The 16,627-nt window shown below is 42.1% G+C and overlaps 2 protein-coding genes across 2 annotated transcripts in view; one reads left to right on the top strand and one right to left on the bottom strand.

Annotated features, from left to right (window-relative positions):
- CERS3 (ceramide synthase 3) overlaps window positions 1-4,415 on the top strand; it is a 34,294-nt gene extending 29,879 nt beyond the window's left edge. Inside the window, exons 8-11 of the mRNA XM_053462376.1 lie at window positions 628-756; window positions 946-1,052; window positions 1,661-1,814; window positions 4,065-4,415. Coding sequence (XP_053318351.1) covers window positions 628-756; window positions 946-1,052; window positions 1,661-1,814; window positions 4,065-4,181 — 507 coding nt within the window. The 3' untranslated portion in view covers window positions 4,182-4,415. The remainder of the gene's footprint in view (window positions 1-627; window positions 757-945; window positions 1,053-1,660; window positions 1,815-4,064) is intronic.
- A 2,979-nt stretch (window positions 4,416-7,394) lies between these two features.
- LINS1 (lines homolog 1) lies at window positions 7,395-16,538 on the bottom strand. The gene is made up of 8 exons (XM_053462367.1): window positions 16,425-16,538; window positions 15,134-15,375; window positions 14,733-14,899; window positions 13,451-13,540; window positions 12,322-12,463; window positions 11,115-11,699; window positions 9,584-9,752; window positions 7,395-8,301 (listed from the first exon to the last, which is right to left on the bottom strand). Exons 2-8 carry the CDS (start codon window positions 15,264-15,266, stop codon window positions 7,536-7,538), a joined length of 2,052 nt encoding a protein of 683 aa, XP_053318342.1. The 5' UTR covers window positions 15,267-15,375; window positions 16,425-16,538; the 3' UTR covers window positions 7,395-7,535.
- Between the last annotated feature and the right edge of the window lie 89 nt (window positions 16,539-16,627).

Here is a 16,627-nt window from a genome sequence, read left to right on the forward strand (position 1 = left end):
ATTACCTCCTGATCTGACACCCTAGGTTTAGACCTAGTTGGCCTAGGTGATAATATGCCACTGTGCACCCTCCAGATAACTGGTCAGTGCTCGGTTTGAGTGGGATAATACTGATTAGGGGATAGGCTAAATAATGTCTGCATATATAGCTAGACAAAAAAAACATGCTTTAATCCATTACTAAATCCAGATGAGCCAAGTTCTGTGGTGATATGAATATGTTCTGGGCCAGGTTTTTGAGGAGGCCAGTTTGGGAGCAAGATACTTCAGAGCTTCCTGAATGTGAATTTGAAGTGGTGAGTGGGTTAGCTGCCCACCCAGGTCCAAAAATGTTAGTCGGGCTCAAAGGAGATCATTATATGACATGTATTATATGACATGACCTGTATTTATAGGGCTGAGGCTTTAATTTACTTTCACCAGTATGACGTTGAGCACGTATGAATGCATAGAACAGACATGGTAGAGGTTTTTGCAGTGGGGGAATTTAAACCTAGATAGACCTAAGGTTATCCCAAACAAGGCAAGGCTATACTCGAGTAAGGTTTGAGATTAGTACAGGTGGAAAATATGTAGACAAAGTTCTTATTTTATGTGAAAGTTTTTCAAACGAGGTTTTCATTGCAGGATTTTAACGTACAAATTGTCCATCACTTGGCCACCATTTTCCTCCTGAACTTTTCCTGGAGTGTGAAGTATATCCGCATGGGAACACTCACCCTGCTAGTGCACGATGTCTCGGACATTTTACTAGAGGTACAGTTTTTCCTTTCTGGGTTATACACAGCGATAAGTAGGAAAAATGTGATAGATGGAAAGGGCTGTTTTAGTTTAGTTTATTCCAGGAAGATTTGTGTTTTGAATTGACTATTTAATCAAGGAAGAATTTATTGGCTTTTGTAATACTTGCCGCTATTTGTTACATGTTTCTTTTTCTGTCCTCAGGCTGCCAAAATGTGTAGTTACGCTGAGTGGAAGAAGTCATGCAATGCCCTGTTTCTATTGTTTGCTGTGGTTTTTGTCATCAGCCGGCTCATCATCTTCCCATTTTGGTAAGGTCGCACTATATTTTGTTATGGATAATGATACTATGGGGAGGGTATTTAAATTGCTATAAATAAATTCCTCAGCTGTTGGGTATTTTCACAGTCCAGTTTTTAGCTTTGATGTATATAGTCTATAAAATAGTAAGTACATTTATAGTTTAGTCAACCTTTCCCATAACCAGCTTTAGACATCGATGTCACCTACTAGTGACCATGTGGACAAGTCCGAGGGCTCCTCACCTCTAATGAGAGAACACAATACTGTTTTAAATGTAAATAAAGGGAAAGCCCACGCACAGCTCTGTAGTTCTGTGGCATGACTAGAACACGTTTTATATAATTTCCTAAGAATTGCCCATTTCATTCACACACAGAATTATTTGAGCCTGCTGGAGAACCGGTGTGTGTTCGCAGGGGCATCGCCTGCTTCCTCTAATGGGAGGCAGATGCCATTACTGTCACATGTGCATCTCTGAACCTATGGCTCTTGTGACTTAACACTTTAATTCTTGCTTTGTTTGCACCTAGAATGTTGGCGTCCATGCCTTTGTACTCTATAATCCAGAGATACCCCTGTTTTGACTGTAGTTCTGTTTGTATTTTTCTCCCTTCAGGATTATCTATGCCACAGTGGTTTACCCCCTGTACTACTGTCCCACGTTCTTCCTCTATTACTTTTTCAACATGCTTATGTTCGTGCTTCAGTTTCTCCACATATATTGGGCCTACCTTATCTTCAGGATGGTCAAAAAAGTAATGTCAGGAAACGTAAGTTCTGTATTTTTACTACTTGTTTACTGTCTGCATTTCCTAATTCTTCATCCTCGATTACGCTGACTAGCAAACAAAACATGAAAGCAACAGATGGTGTCGACAAATCAATATAATTATAAGCTATGGCATTTCGCCTTTACAGACTTCCCATGGAGGATCCATAGAGATGTAGCAGTACTAAACGGCAGCTTTCATGGTTAATTTGCAGATGCAGTATGCTAGGGGCTGTGATAGCCTCTGTCTCTACTGAGATGCACGCGGTCGCGGTCTTTGCTTACGGAAATAGGTTGTTCTGTTATTTAATGTTTATCAGCAATTTCATTGCAGTGAAATACAAGGAATCCTAGAATAATACACAGCGTACTGACTGGTTATGAAACCTGTCACAAATTCTTACACACAAACAGAGGAAGCAATAATGATACAAGCACACCTGGATGTTGTGCCAGAGGTCTCACATTCCTCTCCTTTGTGTTTATATAACCTAGATTGTTTCTTTACTATAAATTTGGCACTTAACCCTATTTTATGTGTTCAAGTAGCACCTCTGGGAAAAAAAGTGTGAGATTTTTTATATATATAACAACTTTACTGTAGGCCCTATGCATTCTGGTAGGTAGCGATCTCCTGGCATCTGCCGAACCCAGATTTGTCCATCAGTCTTCCAGAAAGTGAAACATGTTTCATCACTCCAGAGAATACGTTTCCGTTGCTTCAGAGTCCAGTGACGCTGTGCTTTACACCACCCCAGCTAGCGCTTGGCATTGCGCATAGTGATTTTCGGCTTTTGTGCACCTGCTTGGCTACGGCAGCCCATTTCATGAGTCTCCCGACACAGTCCTTGTGCCGATGTTGCTTCTAGAGGGAGTTTGGAACTCGGTAGTGAGTGATTCTACAGAGGACAGGAGAGATTTACGTCCTGTGCGCTTCAGCACAGGTCATAGCTGTGTTCTTGTTACCCCTAGATTCTTCACTTTACAATGATAGCACGATTGGGGCAGATCTAGCAGGTCAGAAGTTTCGTAAACTAACTTGTGGCATCCTGTGACCCAGTCTACTGCAGATGTTTGTCTATGGAGACGGCTGCCTATGTGTTTGCATTTATAAACCAGTTAACAAAGGGGTAGCTGAAACACCTAAACTCAGTAATTAGGAGGGGCGTCCATATACTTTTGGTCATAGAGCATATCTATGAATAGCTTAACTTGTCTTGAATAATCATAGGTTTCCTAAGATATAAAAGTATAAGCTGTTACCACCTAAATATAAATATTGGCCTTGCCACCCAGGGGAAAATGTGTCCTGACCCCCCTACTCTCAGACGGTTAAAGGATAATTTTAAGTTTGAGGCTTGCTCCTCTTTAGTATCCATGCAGGTTTGGTTTTTATAAGTATGTGCAAGCTGAGAATAGCTATACTTACCCCACTAGAACACTTGGTTTAAAACGTAACTTCTGAAGGAAGAACCCCCACCACGTGCCGGCATCCGAGGTTCTTATTATGCTTCTCTTTGTGCCTCTGCCAAGTAAGGGTTTCAGAGCTGAATTCTGCTCTAAGCCTCAGAGCCCACACAGGCTGGGCGATGCCTCCCGGAAACTAAAGCAGGGAAAAGTCATGGAATGCGCCGTTAACCCTGCGGGTCCTAGAGGTTGTGAGCCATGGCTATAGTCGTATTTTATAAGAAGAGGACTTTGAAAACCTTGATGGTGCACAAATGTAGCCAGTACCAGTCTGTGTGCTACAAAAGTAACCAAAAAAAACCACATTGTCCAACTGTGCTCTATACCAGGGATGCTAGATTCCAGCTGGAAAAGGCATCAGAAATGCATTAGTTGAGTGAAGCACAAGTAGGCGCAGGGTTATTGAGGTCCCTCTTGTCACATGAGTTTGGGCCCAGTGGGCTACAGGATTGATGATTCTATAATATAAATAGTTTACCTTAAAACTCAATTAGTGCCTAAGGGGTACAACATGCATCTAGAATGGTGGTAGCATTTTTTGGCACAGGAATCCCTAGTATTTCTGCAACCATGTCCTTTCACCTAAAAACAGGAGTATGTAGCTGGTTATTGAAATAATAAAACAAAGGCGATTTGGTGTATGACCTGGTGGGGGGTTTCTAGAAGCAGCTTTCCAAGTATTAAAAAATGTACGCCACTTTAACTGATATGTTATGAGTAATATGCTTGCTAGGTGACAGGAGTAGCTTTGTAAATTGTGACTACTGTCCTTCACTTTGTACAGATGTCTGGTGATGACCGCAGCGATAAAGAAGAAGACGACAGCGAAGGAACCAACGACCCACCAATTACCAATGGAGACGGCAAGCAGCATATTCTAAACGGCCAGCATGATCGTTAGTCCATGGACCTGCCTAAAGCTACTTCCCCGAAATACATCCCCCCAGCAAGAGTTTATAAAGACCTTAATTGTACATTGGCCTTCCAGCCGAACATTTAGCAGGGGGCGGGGACAGAGGACCTTTGGCAGGAGCAGCACAGCTGACCAGAAGGTGCATGGTCCTTTCCTCAGGGATTGGCTGTGGTATAAACCAGCTCCTCCCAAATTTCTTAATATTTTCAAACTAAAAAGAAACATACTGTAACCTCTTGTTCTGTCAATGGAGCAACGTGACCTACACAAGCTCATCCGGCTCCTATGTCAGTGCAAAAGGTTAAGTGAGATGAGGAAGTGGCCCGGTATTCCCATTTCCCCCTGCACTGCTGGTTACTCCCGTTGGGAAGGAGATCAAGGTGCTGGTGGAAGCAGGATTTAAAGACTGCAGTAACGTAGCCGTAGGCCAACTTACTCACTGTGGATCTCCTTAACCTCTGCAGCGGTGGAACAGGCATCTATTAATTGCACTAAATCTCAATGCTATCTGCTGCCACAAATCCACTAATCCAGCAGTCTTCTAGCAACAAGATGGTTTCCTATGCAGTGCACCAAAACGACTCTACAATCTGCTGCCTTTTCTGTATTTATACCGTATCGGGAACACAGGACGTAGTCTGCTATTAGCGGTAGCCCTGTGTATTTACTAACATCATACAGGACAGCTGTAATGTACCGGAGGGGTCAGCTTTCTGACTCCACAGCCTTCTTCGATACTTGGGCTCTACGACAACATGGTCTTCCTGCTATTGGCACAGATGTATGAAGGCAGTACCTAGTTTCAGTAAAGCGCACAAGACTTTTTGATCTCCAGACTCCTAGAAAACATATGCATTGCTTATAAACTAAACTAAGGTACACACAGTATTTGTAGAGCCTAAAGCATTCATATGGTGCCAGCCTTTTAACAGGGAAAAAACAGTGCCATCAACATTTGTTAATCCCTGCCGCACTCAGCTAATTTTTATATAACTGTACAAAGTACCGGCATTAATAGAGTACCAGGTAAACTAATAAGATGCCTTGACCCGCCATAGTCTCTTCCACATGCAAACATCACAACAGTACAGCAAGTTCCAGTTGTGTTACTGTAATGACTAACAATGTGTATATATAGACACGCAGGCTAGAAATGGTCCTTTTAACTTTTCAAATGCAGTGAAGCTACTACATTCTATAACTCCTATGATGCTCAGCAAGCTGTTACCTGAACATGATGGGGGTTGTAGTTTAGTAGCAGTTAGGGGTCCAACAGCCCTAATAGACATTAACATCAAAGTCAGGGAGGGAAAAGTACAGTTCATGATATAATATTCAAACTATGGGCCTTCTCTGAAATAAGCTAGTCTTACCTTTGTAGATCAATATTAGTGACTTAGTAATCGTTTTGTAGCTAAAAGCATACTTTGTGTTTAGTGTTTATTTTTTAAAATATTTAGCCCTCCGTAAATAAAAACAAATGCAATCTTCTCCAGCGTATGTGGGAGAAGGGTTGTTTAACCCCTTAAGGACAATGCATTGTGAGTCCATACATGTACAGGCTTTGTCGCGAAGGGGTTAATGGTGGAAATAACCATAAAGACAACACGGCTGTGTTAAATAAACCTTCTGTGTTTCTTCTCTGACATGACCGCCTTGTCTATCCACAGTAATCTGCTTTTACATTTATATCTAGTCTAAGTAAAAACAATAAAGCGCTCATACTTATTTCAAATGGTACCAAAGTGGAGAAAACTTTGTGGTACTTTTTTTTTGTGTATTTCATTTTAACAGCTTGCTTTCTTGTCCCAAAATACACCACAGAATCAAATTTCTTCAGTGGTGTATTTGTTGCTCCATCTAAAAAAAAAAAAAAAAAAAAAATCTTTCAATAAAAAAAAATCCAAAAAACAGCTTTGCTTGTTTTTAATATACTGAATTAGTAAAAAAAAAAAAAAAAAAAAAAAGGGGGTAAAGTATCAACTTATAAACAATATTTCCCATTTTTAATGAACTGTATGGTGCAACTATATTTGGAAAAAGATCAATGCACACCAAACTTGATAAGAACGGGTTGAAGAAGCTATAAAACTATTGCGTAGAAAAAGTAAGTCTGTAACCTATATGATTGGTATAGAAGTGAAGTCATTCTATTCGACTGGCCATGTAACTTTATGGCTACATAGTATTTTTTTTTTCTTTACAGATTTAAAGTTTTTTTTTTTTTCTCCCCTCTGCATACAACATTCTCTTTACACTCATCTGTTCCTATTGCGATAGCCATAGTAAACTCCAGTGGATGTATGAAGCCGCTAATCTGTGTTGCTGTGAAGGGGCATTAAGGAATGTGCTGCTCAGAACATTCCTTCACCTCCCACTGATAAGTAGCGGCCTGGAGAAATGTTCAGCCGTGCACACTCATTGCCTCTAGAACTAAAATGGTCCCACACCACATGGATTTGTCAAAGGAACATTTGTCAAGTTTATTTTTCTTTTTAAATAAAGAAAAAAAGCTTTTCAAACCCTGAAATTACACCATCCTGTACCACCATAGTGTAATCCCCCCCCCTCTGTGGCTTCTATGCCCCCAACCGCATGTACCCGGCCCTGCTGTTTTTTTTTTGTTTTGTTTTTTTTATGAACCGTTGCAAAGGGGAAGAGCATTTGGAGTATGTGTATTCATACCCACAGCACCTCTATATTAGTATTTAGAATATATTACATGTGATTAGGGTTGATTCTTCAAACCTTATAGAACCAACTTGCATTTTATTCCCTCCCAGGTCAGTCTTTCATGCAGGGCAAAAGGTGCAGTCCAGGTTTGTTTTAGGTAGCAACAGCTGTCCCTTGATCCTCCTCAACAGGCACAACGAATAGTGTATGCATTTGGGAAGGTCCTGAGTTTGGAATCCTGTCCCACTGTAGAATGTTTTTATTCTACGTGATCGCCCAACTGAAATAACTGGGCCCTCTGTGTGCACATCACATACCTACTGTCCCTAACTTACTTTGGATGTGGGAGTAGCAGGAGATATCTTGTAGGCCGAAGAAAGATTCACAAACTTTACACAACATCATCTTGAATTCTACGGGACATTACAAAACAAATATTAGTACTACCCAACTCCCAAACCTAACACTCCACAGAACCAGACTGTTGACAGACTTTCAACAAGGGATAAGATCTTTCACTCTTCGATAAGTTAGGTACCTTTATTAGGAGATTGGGTATGTAAATATACACAGACAGCAGGACGATGTTGAACTACTAAGCGATTTCTTCTTGCAGGTCTAACAATACATAATGCAGTGGGGATGGTGGTTTGGGCAGATTATTATTCCTCAGTGGGTGTCTCTGTTCAGTGCGCTGACCTGCGATAGCAATCTCAGTAATGCAGATGGGTTGTATGGGAATAGTTGCTTGCTCTGCAGTTTAGAAATGGCGTCCTGTAGTTCTCCCAAGCACCTTGTTAATTTATTTTGATTGCCCAACATGGGGTGAGTGTTACTCGCAGTGCTTTCAGTTGCTGGTGTGATACCGAAGCCTGTCTTCGGTTGCGGTTTGCCTGTCTGCTTATCTAGGTCTGTACCGTCAGCCACGTGAGTCTGCACAATGACAGATGGCTCCTTCTCTGCACATTCGGAGTCGGAGTTGTCTGAGCTGTCGTACGCTACGAGGCGTTGAAGGGCATCCAACGAGGATAAGTAATCACATGGGTGAGAAGGTGCTGAGTGAATGGCATTTCCCCCAGTCACCGGGACACACGAGTGCTCAGCTGGACAGCTGCTGAGCGCTCCTACAGTGTGTGCTTGAAGTTGAGAAGGGGTCAGAGGATCACTGAGAGGTGTACGCGTCAGACCGGAGCCCAACTCGTCAAACTGCCTACAAATGAGGCAGAATTGAGGCCATTCTTCTTTGAGAAGCTTCAGGTATCTGACAAAATATTCCAGGAAGCAGGTCTCAGAAGAGATGAGAAAATCCAGAAGAACAGAGGCATCAAACGCCACGTTTTTCAGAAACAGCAAAAAGACACAGTGAGGGTTGCAGCCCATTTGATGAAAAATATTGCTCCGGTTTTCCATCTGATCTTCAGTGGAGGAAAAGTGGCTGTAAAAATGGCATAGCATTACAATAACGTGGAACGCAGGGAACTGGAACTATACTTCCCAGAAGTTTATTCACTAACAAGGGAGCTGGCAGGAGAGGTGCAGTTTCATTTCACAGACTTCATATATAAAAAATAAAAAGCCATCCCCAGTAAGTTTCTGCTCTAAGAACAGCATGGACAGCCCTGTATAAAGCACAAATAAACTGGTGACATTTCTTGAACGTCTCCTCACTGAACTATACAGGGCCAGCAAAGTCCTTCCAGAAGAGAAATTTGCCAGGAATGGCCCTTTATAATGTACAGTGAATTTAGGGAGATGATACCAAGTCATGCTTTAGTGAATACAACCCAGAGAAATGATCCCTCAATGGACAAGGTCTGTGTGACATTCAGACCAAAGTAAAATAATAATAATAATTACACAAAACAGCCACTCCACCATTCTGCACAAATCATGTATACTGCTATTCATACAATATACCGTATTTCCCCAAATACGGGGGCCAAAATTAAAAAATATATATATATTACATAAAGTTATTGCACTGGCTGCCTGCTGAGTGTGATTGATGTTAGCTGCTAGCAATTGCACTCCTATCATGCCCAGGCAGCCAGTACATGCACATCACTTTCAGCCTCCCTATGCTCGCTACACACGGATCCATGCTAAAACACACGCACGCACTCACGCACACACACACCAGATCCTCTGCTGCCGCTCACAGACTCATGTGATGCGATGTGCATTCATGTGACTCCACTGGGTTCCTGTGTCGCCGCGGCGGATCAAGAGACGCTGCTGAGCAAAGCAGGTCCCCTTTTTAGTAAAAAAAAAAAAAAATATATATATATACACACATCTACCACGGCTGGATAAGACGCACCCAATTTTAAGACCCCAAATTTTTCTAAAAAAGGTGCGTCTTATACATGGGGAAATACGGTATGCAGTTTCAACAGATTTACTCTTCATAAACACAGCCCATTCTCTAAAGAAGCAGAAGTAGCATTGGATATGGTTACTACACCGCACCCTGAATATCCCAGAATCCCAGTGGTCTGTTAACTATGGGTAGAGATGACCCAACTCCACTTGTACATTTGTTTAAAAATACAGGACCCACAAAACCTGAGGCTGAAAGGTCAACCTGGCTAACAATTCTTTTGGGGAAGTTCCTCATGTGAGGTTCACTCAGTTCTTTTTGAGTTTCAGATACGAAACCCATAGCTTGGCAAACAGGCTCTCTGGGGTATAGGAAGTGGACCGCAGAGTGTGCTCACCTGTGACACTGAATATACATCTGCAACAAACACTTTGCCACGTCCAACATGTCATCATCCTGCTCCATGAAGGTCACGGACACCCACTCGCATGGGTGGACCTGTTCACTCCACTGCAGATGGCGCTTTAGATAAGGCAGTAACTGGCCCATGAAAGTCTGCAAATATACTAAAAAGAAAAGCAGATAATATTAAAGAGTGCAAGTCCTCATGTGTGATGCATATGTATAGATACGTTTATTTAGAAGGTGAACAAAATAAACATTTCCAGTTCCTCCAGGTGCTTTAATACTCACTATATCTAGTCGCCTGAAATTCTGCTAATATATCTGGGTAAGCCCTCTAACAAATAATTACAACAAACAGGAGGTTGTCCATTCTTGACTTTTACGGCACTGCTTATTTTTCTGGAGTCCTAAATATATTCCTAAATCCATTGGTCATTAGTGTTTCTGGATGGCCTTGTGAGGGCTGCGAGCTCTCCGTTGCCCACTTCTCTCGTATCGTTACCATCCACTTTAAGCGCATCTGTGGCATGCTGGCATCCGTAGCTCTGAGAATGACCCTCAATCTTTGTTGGCATCCTTAGCATAATTTATGACCCTCAACATTTCAATGAACACGGAGTGTTTATCTAAAAAGTGATTATATGTCAGAGAAATAGAAAGTTTTTACAGGAAATCAGTGGAGAGGGTGCTAGACATAGTGCCGATGAGTAAATATGGCACAGATCCGCGGCCTTTCCTTATCATTTATAAACATACTACTCTTTAGTAGCAGTCATCTGGTGGCATGGTGCGAGCGGGCAGGCGCCACATTCAATCATCTGAAGAGGCTGGCTGGGTAAGCAGAGCAAGTGAAGTCATATTAGGTCAGACTAACATGTTATCGCTTTATTCTGTTGTAATTGATAAAAATTTAGCTTGGACATTGAAGGACAAGCTTCACCATTTATGTAGATAGGAAATCTCAACCACAACAAAACATGTGGATTGTGACAGTGAGCGTACTTCTCTAGGGATCAGGACATCCCAGACGCCACACATTACTGATGTACCTTTCAGCCACAAAGATAAAAACAAGCCCTGAGACCTGGCTAAACAGTATGTGAGTCCACATCAATTTCACACGTGCAAGTCACGTCTTATGGAAAAATATTCAAATTATTAAACTACAGTTAGGCCTGTGCACCCACGTTGGACAAATTACTTTCAGTAACTTGTCGTTTATGAACACTGCAGTCGTGTGGTCAAGATACAATACTGCAGGGAAAGAACTAATAGCATGTAGGCTAAAATGTTGAATATCTGGTCACCCTGGAATGCTCACACCTGGATGTTCAGGGTTGTGGTCTAAATGGGTCCTGAAGAAGATTACACTACTGACTTGGACATAGCTTTTCTGAAACGAAGAAAAAACCTACATCATGTGAATCACACATTGAATTTAGCAGAATACGGCATCTGTCTGCATGTGGCAGGTATTGTATTAATAAGGAACATATGACTTTTGTCAAGTCCATTGTAATTACCTGTCACAGCGCTGATTTTGGTTCCAGTGAGAAGCTTGACTTCCAGAGCCTTAAGCGCACAAAGACTCACAGCTCCCAGAATGCCAAGGTCAGGGCTGGATTCTGGAGTATCATTAGCACCTCCAAAGTTGCTGGGTCTGTCACGTACAGGCACTTGAAGCAGCCAACCCTGACTTACAGCGCCCAGCAGCGCCTCTGCCAGGACACTTGTGTGCTGTTCTAACACCGGATCTGGCTGATGCGACACGGGGTGTGCAGAAGGGAGGAAATCTTCCCCAGCTTTGTGTAGAAGACATTTCTTTAGCACCAAGATAAATTGCTTTTTTACAAAGTATGGGACAGGGGAGGACACAATGTCTAAAGCCTGTGGTAGAGACACAGATAGAACATGGTGGCACAGAGAGAACGTTGATCCAAGCTCTACCCGCAGAGCAACCAATATCTCGAGCAAATCAAGGACACAGGAAAGGAGGTTGACAGATTCAGAGTCTTGCGTCGCAGACTGGCGTTGGGTCGCTGACAGCAGGGAAGAGCAGAAGGTTCCAAAAACAGGATGCAGAGGACCCAAGAGCTTCAGTGGGATGTCTGCTAATGATATCACAAATATACACAATTATGCAAGTTTAGAAGTTATGACACCATAACCTTGGAATCAACAAAATTTTTGTCTTCTCCTCCAAAAGTGATTTCAGACATTTAAATCACTGGCTGTATATGACGCATGCACGCACGTAAAAAAGTATTTAATAAACCAGGCCTCAAGCCACCCATCTCCCACAAGCACCTCACAAGGTTGCGCTCCTTGTCGGTCAATCTTATTAAAATTAACATAAGGGAACCCCAAAAGGTGCTCACACCTAATCTATCCATAGCAATTACCAGATTGCTGAGATGATGATCTTTTAGAAACAGGAGCCGTCTCCTGCACTGAAATTCTTTGTTTTAAAATAAAAACGCACAATGCTTCAGAAATAATATAAATCCACAAACATTTCCCATAAAAGTGGACTTTGCAAATGTTACATATGATGTACATATTTTAGAAGTTTTTTCTAAGAAACTAAACAATTTTACTGTTTTCTATAAAAGTGCTGATACTTGTCACTATCATATTCCCACTCAGTTTTCTTTTGGGCACTAGGCTGAATCGAGGAACACTTTCTTCAGTTTAAAAGAAACAGTATGGACAAAGTGATAGCATGCTTACCTGCATGATGAAAGTCCTTGTCCCTGAGGATTCCTTTACACACATAGATCAGAGATGTCAGACATGGCAGTAACATGCGGCAAACCGGATACCCTTCAAGGGTTTTCAGGCAAAACTGGAGCCATTGGCTATTAACCTCTTTCTAGGGAAAATGAAATTCATTATCAAAATCACTTCAAAGTGTTAAGTGCTGCATTTTTTCCCATACATTTATAAATTATAAACATTTAAAGCAATGTATATTTTAGAGCAAAGTCAACCAGTCAAGGAAGATACAACAAGGTTGAACTTCCACAAGGAGAGGTGCCTGACCTCATAAATGCTCTACTGGATGATAGGGCATAAATCCCCACAGAAAAACACTCCAAACTCTTGTGGAAAGCCTTCCCAAAAGAGTGGAATCTGTTAAACCTGCAGGGGGGGGGCAACTTCATATTAATGTCTATGTATTTAGAATGCAATGTCATAAAAGTCACTGGTGTAATGGTCAGGTGTCCCGATATTTTTGGCCATATAGTGTACATATACACACACACACACACACACACACACACCCATTTTTTATTTTACTGTGGAGGGGGGCAAGGCAAACGTTTGCAGCTTTGCTATAGTTTTAGTTAGGTAACATATACGGATGACAGTTTACCTAGGGAAACCTATATATTTTAAGACAAGTTGTCATTCATAGAAACCCTGGACATGCAGGCAACAGTACCGAATATAAAGTAAGGTTAAGTGTCCAAAATGCCAAAACTGTGCTAAAGAAAAAAAACATAGGAAGAAATTACACATATCATCATCATCATCATCTAGCTGAAGGGGATGAGAGTTGTAGTCCATAAAATAAATGCACAGACTGATCTGCAGCATTCTATTTTAACTTCAGCATGTAACTGTATGTGAGACTTCCCTCTTTAACGCATCTTGCGTGTGCAACTAAACAAGCTAGACTTCTGCTAGGAGTGGGAGAGAGACAATATCCGGTCAGCTCAGGACCTGATAGACGGCCTCCACCTGGCCACTTTCCATAATCATAAATGGTTGACATTCAAGGCCTTTTCAGGCCCATACAGGTTAATTCTTCATTCACAGAGGAGATACTCCACTACCATCAGTGGTGGGAACTCACCTGGCACTTCAGCTGAAGTAGCACCAAACTGGAGAGGCACTTAGAGGACAGGTGGGTCAGCACCTTGTCAGGAGTGTCAAAGAATCGGATCTACAATATAAGAATGTATGAATCATAATATCCCGCATAAGTGGGACAGACCCAGCAAACACACAGGCTCTTACTCAGAAGGACCCTACTAAGTGAATTGTGTTTGTTTAACCATACCTAACCTTGTCACATAGTTTACACATTCCGGGTTTTATTCAATGCCTTGTGTTACTAAAGTCGAAGGAGTACGTCTAGAGTCTACGTTTCAGCCTCTCATAGGCCGCATCAGTGTGGTATGGCTCCCATGATGTTTTGCTCGCCTTAGGTTATTCAGGGTTTGCCCGGACGTGGCTCCCTGGCTCACCACACCTAGAGAGATAACAGCCGTACCACACTGACGAGGCTTACGAAAAGCTGAAACGTTCGTCTCGTGCAGGGGAGGCTTGCCATGCATTTCGGGTCCGGAGTGCCCTGATGGGTGGGAGCCGTCTGATATGTTACCGGGTCTCCTCTGTAATGGTGCAAGTGAGCAAAAAATGGTGATGCCCCTGCCGAGAAGGCATCTTCCCTATAGGGCAAGCTAATTCAGCGCTGTCCGTTCTCAGCCGAGATGAGACTCCCATGTTGTTTATCTCACCTTATGTATAAAAGAATACCGACCAGTAACAACTTCCAAGCAACCTGTAAATAAATTGCACTGTTTGCATTTGGATGCTAAAATAGTTGAACGCATCGATGGTTGAGTGACAGGAGGCCAAAGGTTGGAGTTAATGGTGTATGTTTAGAGGAAGGACTTGTTACTAGTGGAGTATCTCAGGGATCAGTATTGGCCCCGTGATATTTTTATCAGTGATATAACAGAAGGTTTTGATGGTAAATGTCTACCTTCTAACCAGAAGTAGCTTGTAGGGGAGATGTAATAGGAGCATTTACATACTTAAAGGGATTTAACAAAGTACAGGAGTGAAGGTTATTTCAGGAGCAAAGTTACAACAAAATGTCATGGTCTAAAACAAGAGGGTCAGAGGCTTAAATGTAATGTGAACAACTTTACAGAGGGAGTGATGGATAAGGGGAACAGCCTCCCAGAAGAAGTAGTAGAGGCTAATGCAGTGAGGGAACTTAAACATGCTTAGGACAAGTATAAAGCTATCTTATTTTAGTGCTCCACATTAGTCCTTTTTTCTTCAATGTTATCAGTAAGATGAAGTTGGCTATGAGTAGTACACATAACAATATTGGAATCTCTTACTATTGTGGTTTCCACACCATTGTGCTGCAGCAGTTCCACTAGATGGACATACTGACGTTTCACTGCAGGTTCTGTGCTTGGGTTCTCTGCCTTAGAGGCCAACATCTGGATGAGAGAGAGCTGGAGCAACGTCACATCGTGCTGATGCCAAGAATACGGCACTTCTCCTGCGCACAGAATGTGGAAAAAGCCACGAACATCAAGACACCGTGTTAAATGAGCACACTGCGGACGCCGTTTGGGAATACGGTGGGTTAAATGCGTCAGGTTTACTTCACTGATCATATCTGACTACTGTACAGATGATATGTTTTATATATAAGTGCTAAGGCTAATGACCTTATAGAAAGGAATAACTTGAAGCCAACGGACATCTAGCCCCACACAATAAAATACTTTACCTGGACCTTCTAACGGCACATCTGGAATCCGAGGGGCCAACAAAGAGGCATATTTCTCTACGTCTTCAGGTAAGGGGACTGCTTGGAGTACATTCCTGTACAGATGCTTCAAGAAAGAGAACGTGTCTTCCATCTCCTTGTGTTACTTCTTCCGGAGCTTATAGGCATCCTCCGATGATAAAGACATCTTGGACTCTGTGCCTTTCATCCATTTATTAGGAGAAACATCAAGACAAAACGTGCTGTTTGGAAACAAACACAAGGTTAGGTACTTTTACTCACAATATTGAAAATGCTCTAGGAACAAATGGCTCTACGGTTAGCATTAAAGGGTTCCCATTGTTTCTGCAGAATCCCCCCCATGCATTTCAACGAGGGAAACCGCAAACATTTAAAGGCGCCACGCAGCTATAACATGCATTAAAGTGCCTATGATGGCCGGAGCATCCCTTCAAAAAGTTCTGCCTACTTTGCTGAATTTTACAGATGTGTAACTGTAAACCAAGAACACAAAACTAAGCAAAAGTTGTTACCATAGAAAACTGAAAATAGCGTCTCTTATTGACAGTGTAATGATGGCCTTCTCCATAAAGTTTAGCAACACTTGCTCCCAGCCTGTGTCATGAATGTGGCCGCAGAGTATCTGCAGGAAGTGTACTTTGGTATGCTTCCTGCTTACGCTTCCTGGTTTCAGTAGAGACAGCCAGGGGAGGAGATTTAGGAGGTAGAAGTCTCATTTTCAACTATAAGGAATGCTTGCACTAATTTGCATGCAGTCAAACCTGTTGGATATTACACAAAATCCCCATTTAATGGTCAGATGGCTCATATAATAGTGCCCCATCTACCTCCTCCTGCCGTATGCATTAAATTGGCCATAAGGGTCCGGCGAGACATTTATGGGATTCACACCACGAGCCAAGTAAACGACACCGCGGCAATCCCGATATGAATCACATTCCCTATATCAGATCTGCTGACTTGACAATTAACCCTTCTGCATATTCAGGATCTATACATATCCTCATTTAGAAGGAGATGTTTCACATTTTGCCTTTTATGCTGAAATCTAAACAAAAACAAGATCATATTAAACCCAACAGAACACATTTATTAAAAACAATTCTGGATTAGGGGGGAAAGTACTGACTGTATAACACGCTTCGTGAACCCAAACTACCAATATTGCTGTTCTGAAAACTATGAGCCCGTAATTGCCTAATAAAGAATAATTTATAACAACATTAATATTCACTACAAAAATACAATAAAGGCCCCGCTGCTGGCTTACCCGAGTGGGATAGTGACATGAGGGCGATTCAGATTGTGCCTAAAGCCTTATAACCATTAAGCAGACTTGTCAGTACCTTGTCAATGCACGCCGTGCACTACGGGTGCTGAAAAGGTTCATACTGCCCCAAGGTATAATGGGAAATGTAGTTCATGACCGTAGCTAAGGTACGCATGCGCAATCGTTTTGGTATCCGCCCACAG

This window comes from Spea bombifrons, chromosome 4 (assembly GCF_027358695.1).
Source record: "Spea bombifrons isolate aSpeBom1 chromosome 4, aSpeBom1.2.pri, whole genome shotgun sequence".
Taxonomy (NCBI): Eukaryota; Metazoa; Chordata; class Amphibia; order Anura; family Pelobatidae; genus Spea; species Spea bombifrons.

Excerpts from the sequence above, each read along its gene's own strand:
- LINS1 (XM_053462367.1), bottom strand. The coding sequence starts at position 15,266 with ATGGAAGACACGTTCTCTTTCTTGAAGCATCTGTACAGGAATGTACTC. Across the intron at positions 12,464-13,450 it reads TACTTCAGCTGAAGTGCCAG|AAAGAGGTTAATAGCCAATG; the intron begins GTGAGTTCCCAC and ends CATTTTCCCTAG. Across the intron at positions 9,753-11,114 it reads CAAAATCAGCGCTGTGACAG|TATATTTGCAGACTTTCATG; the intron begins GTAATTACAATG and ends TTTTCTTTTTAG.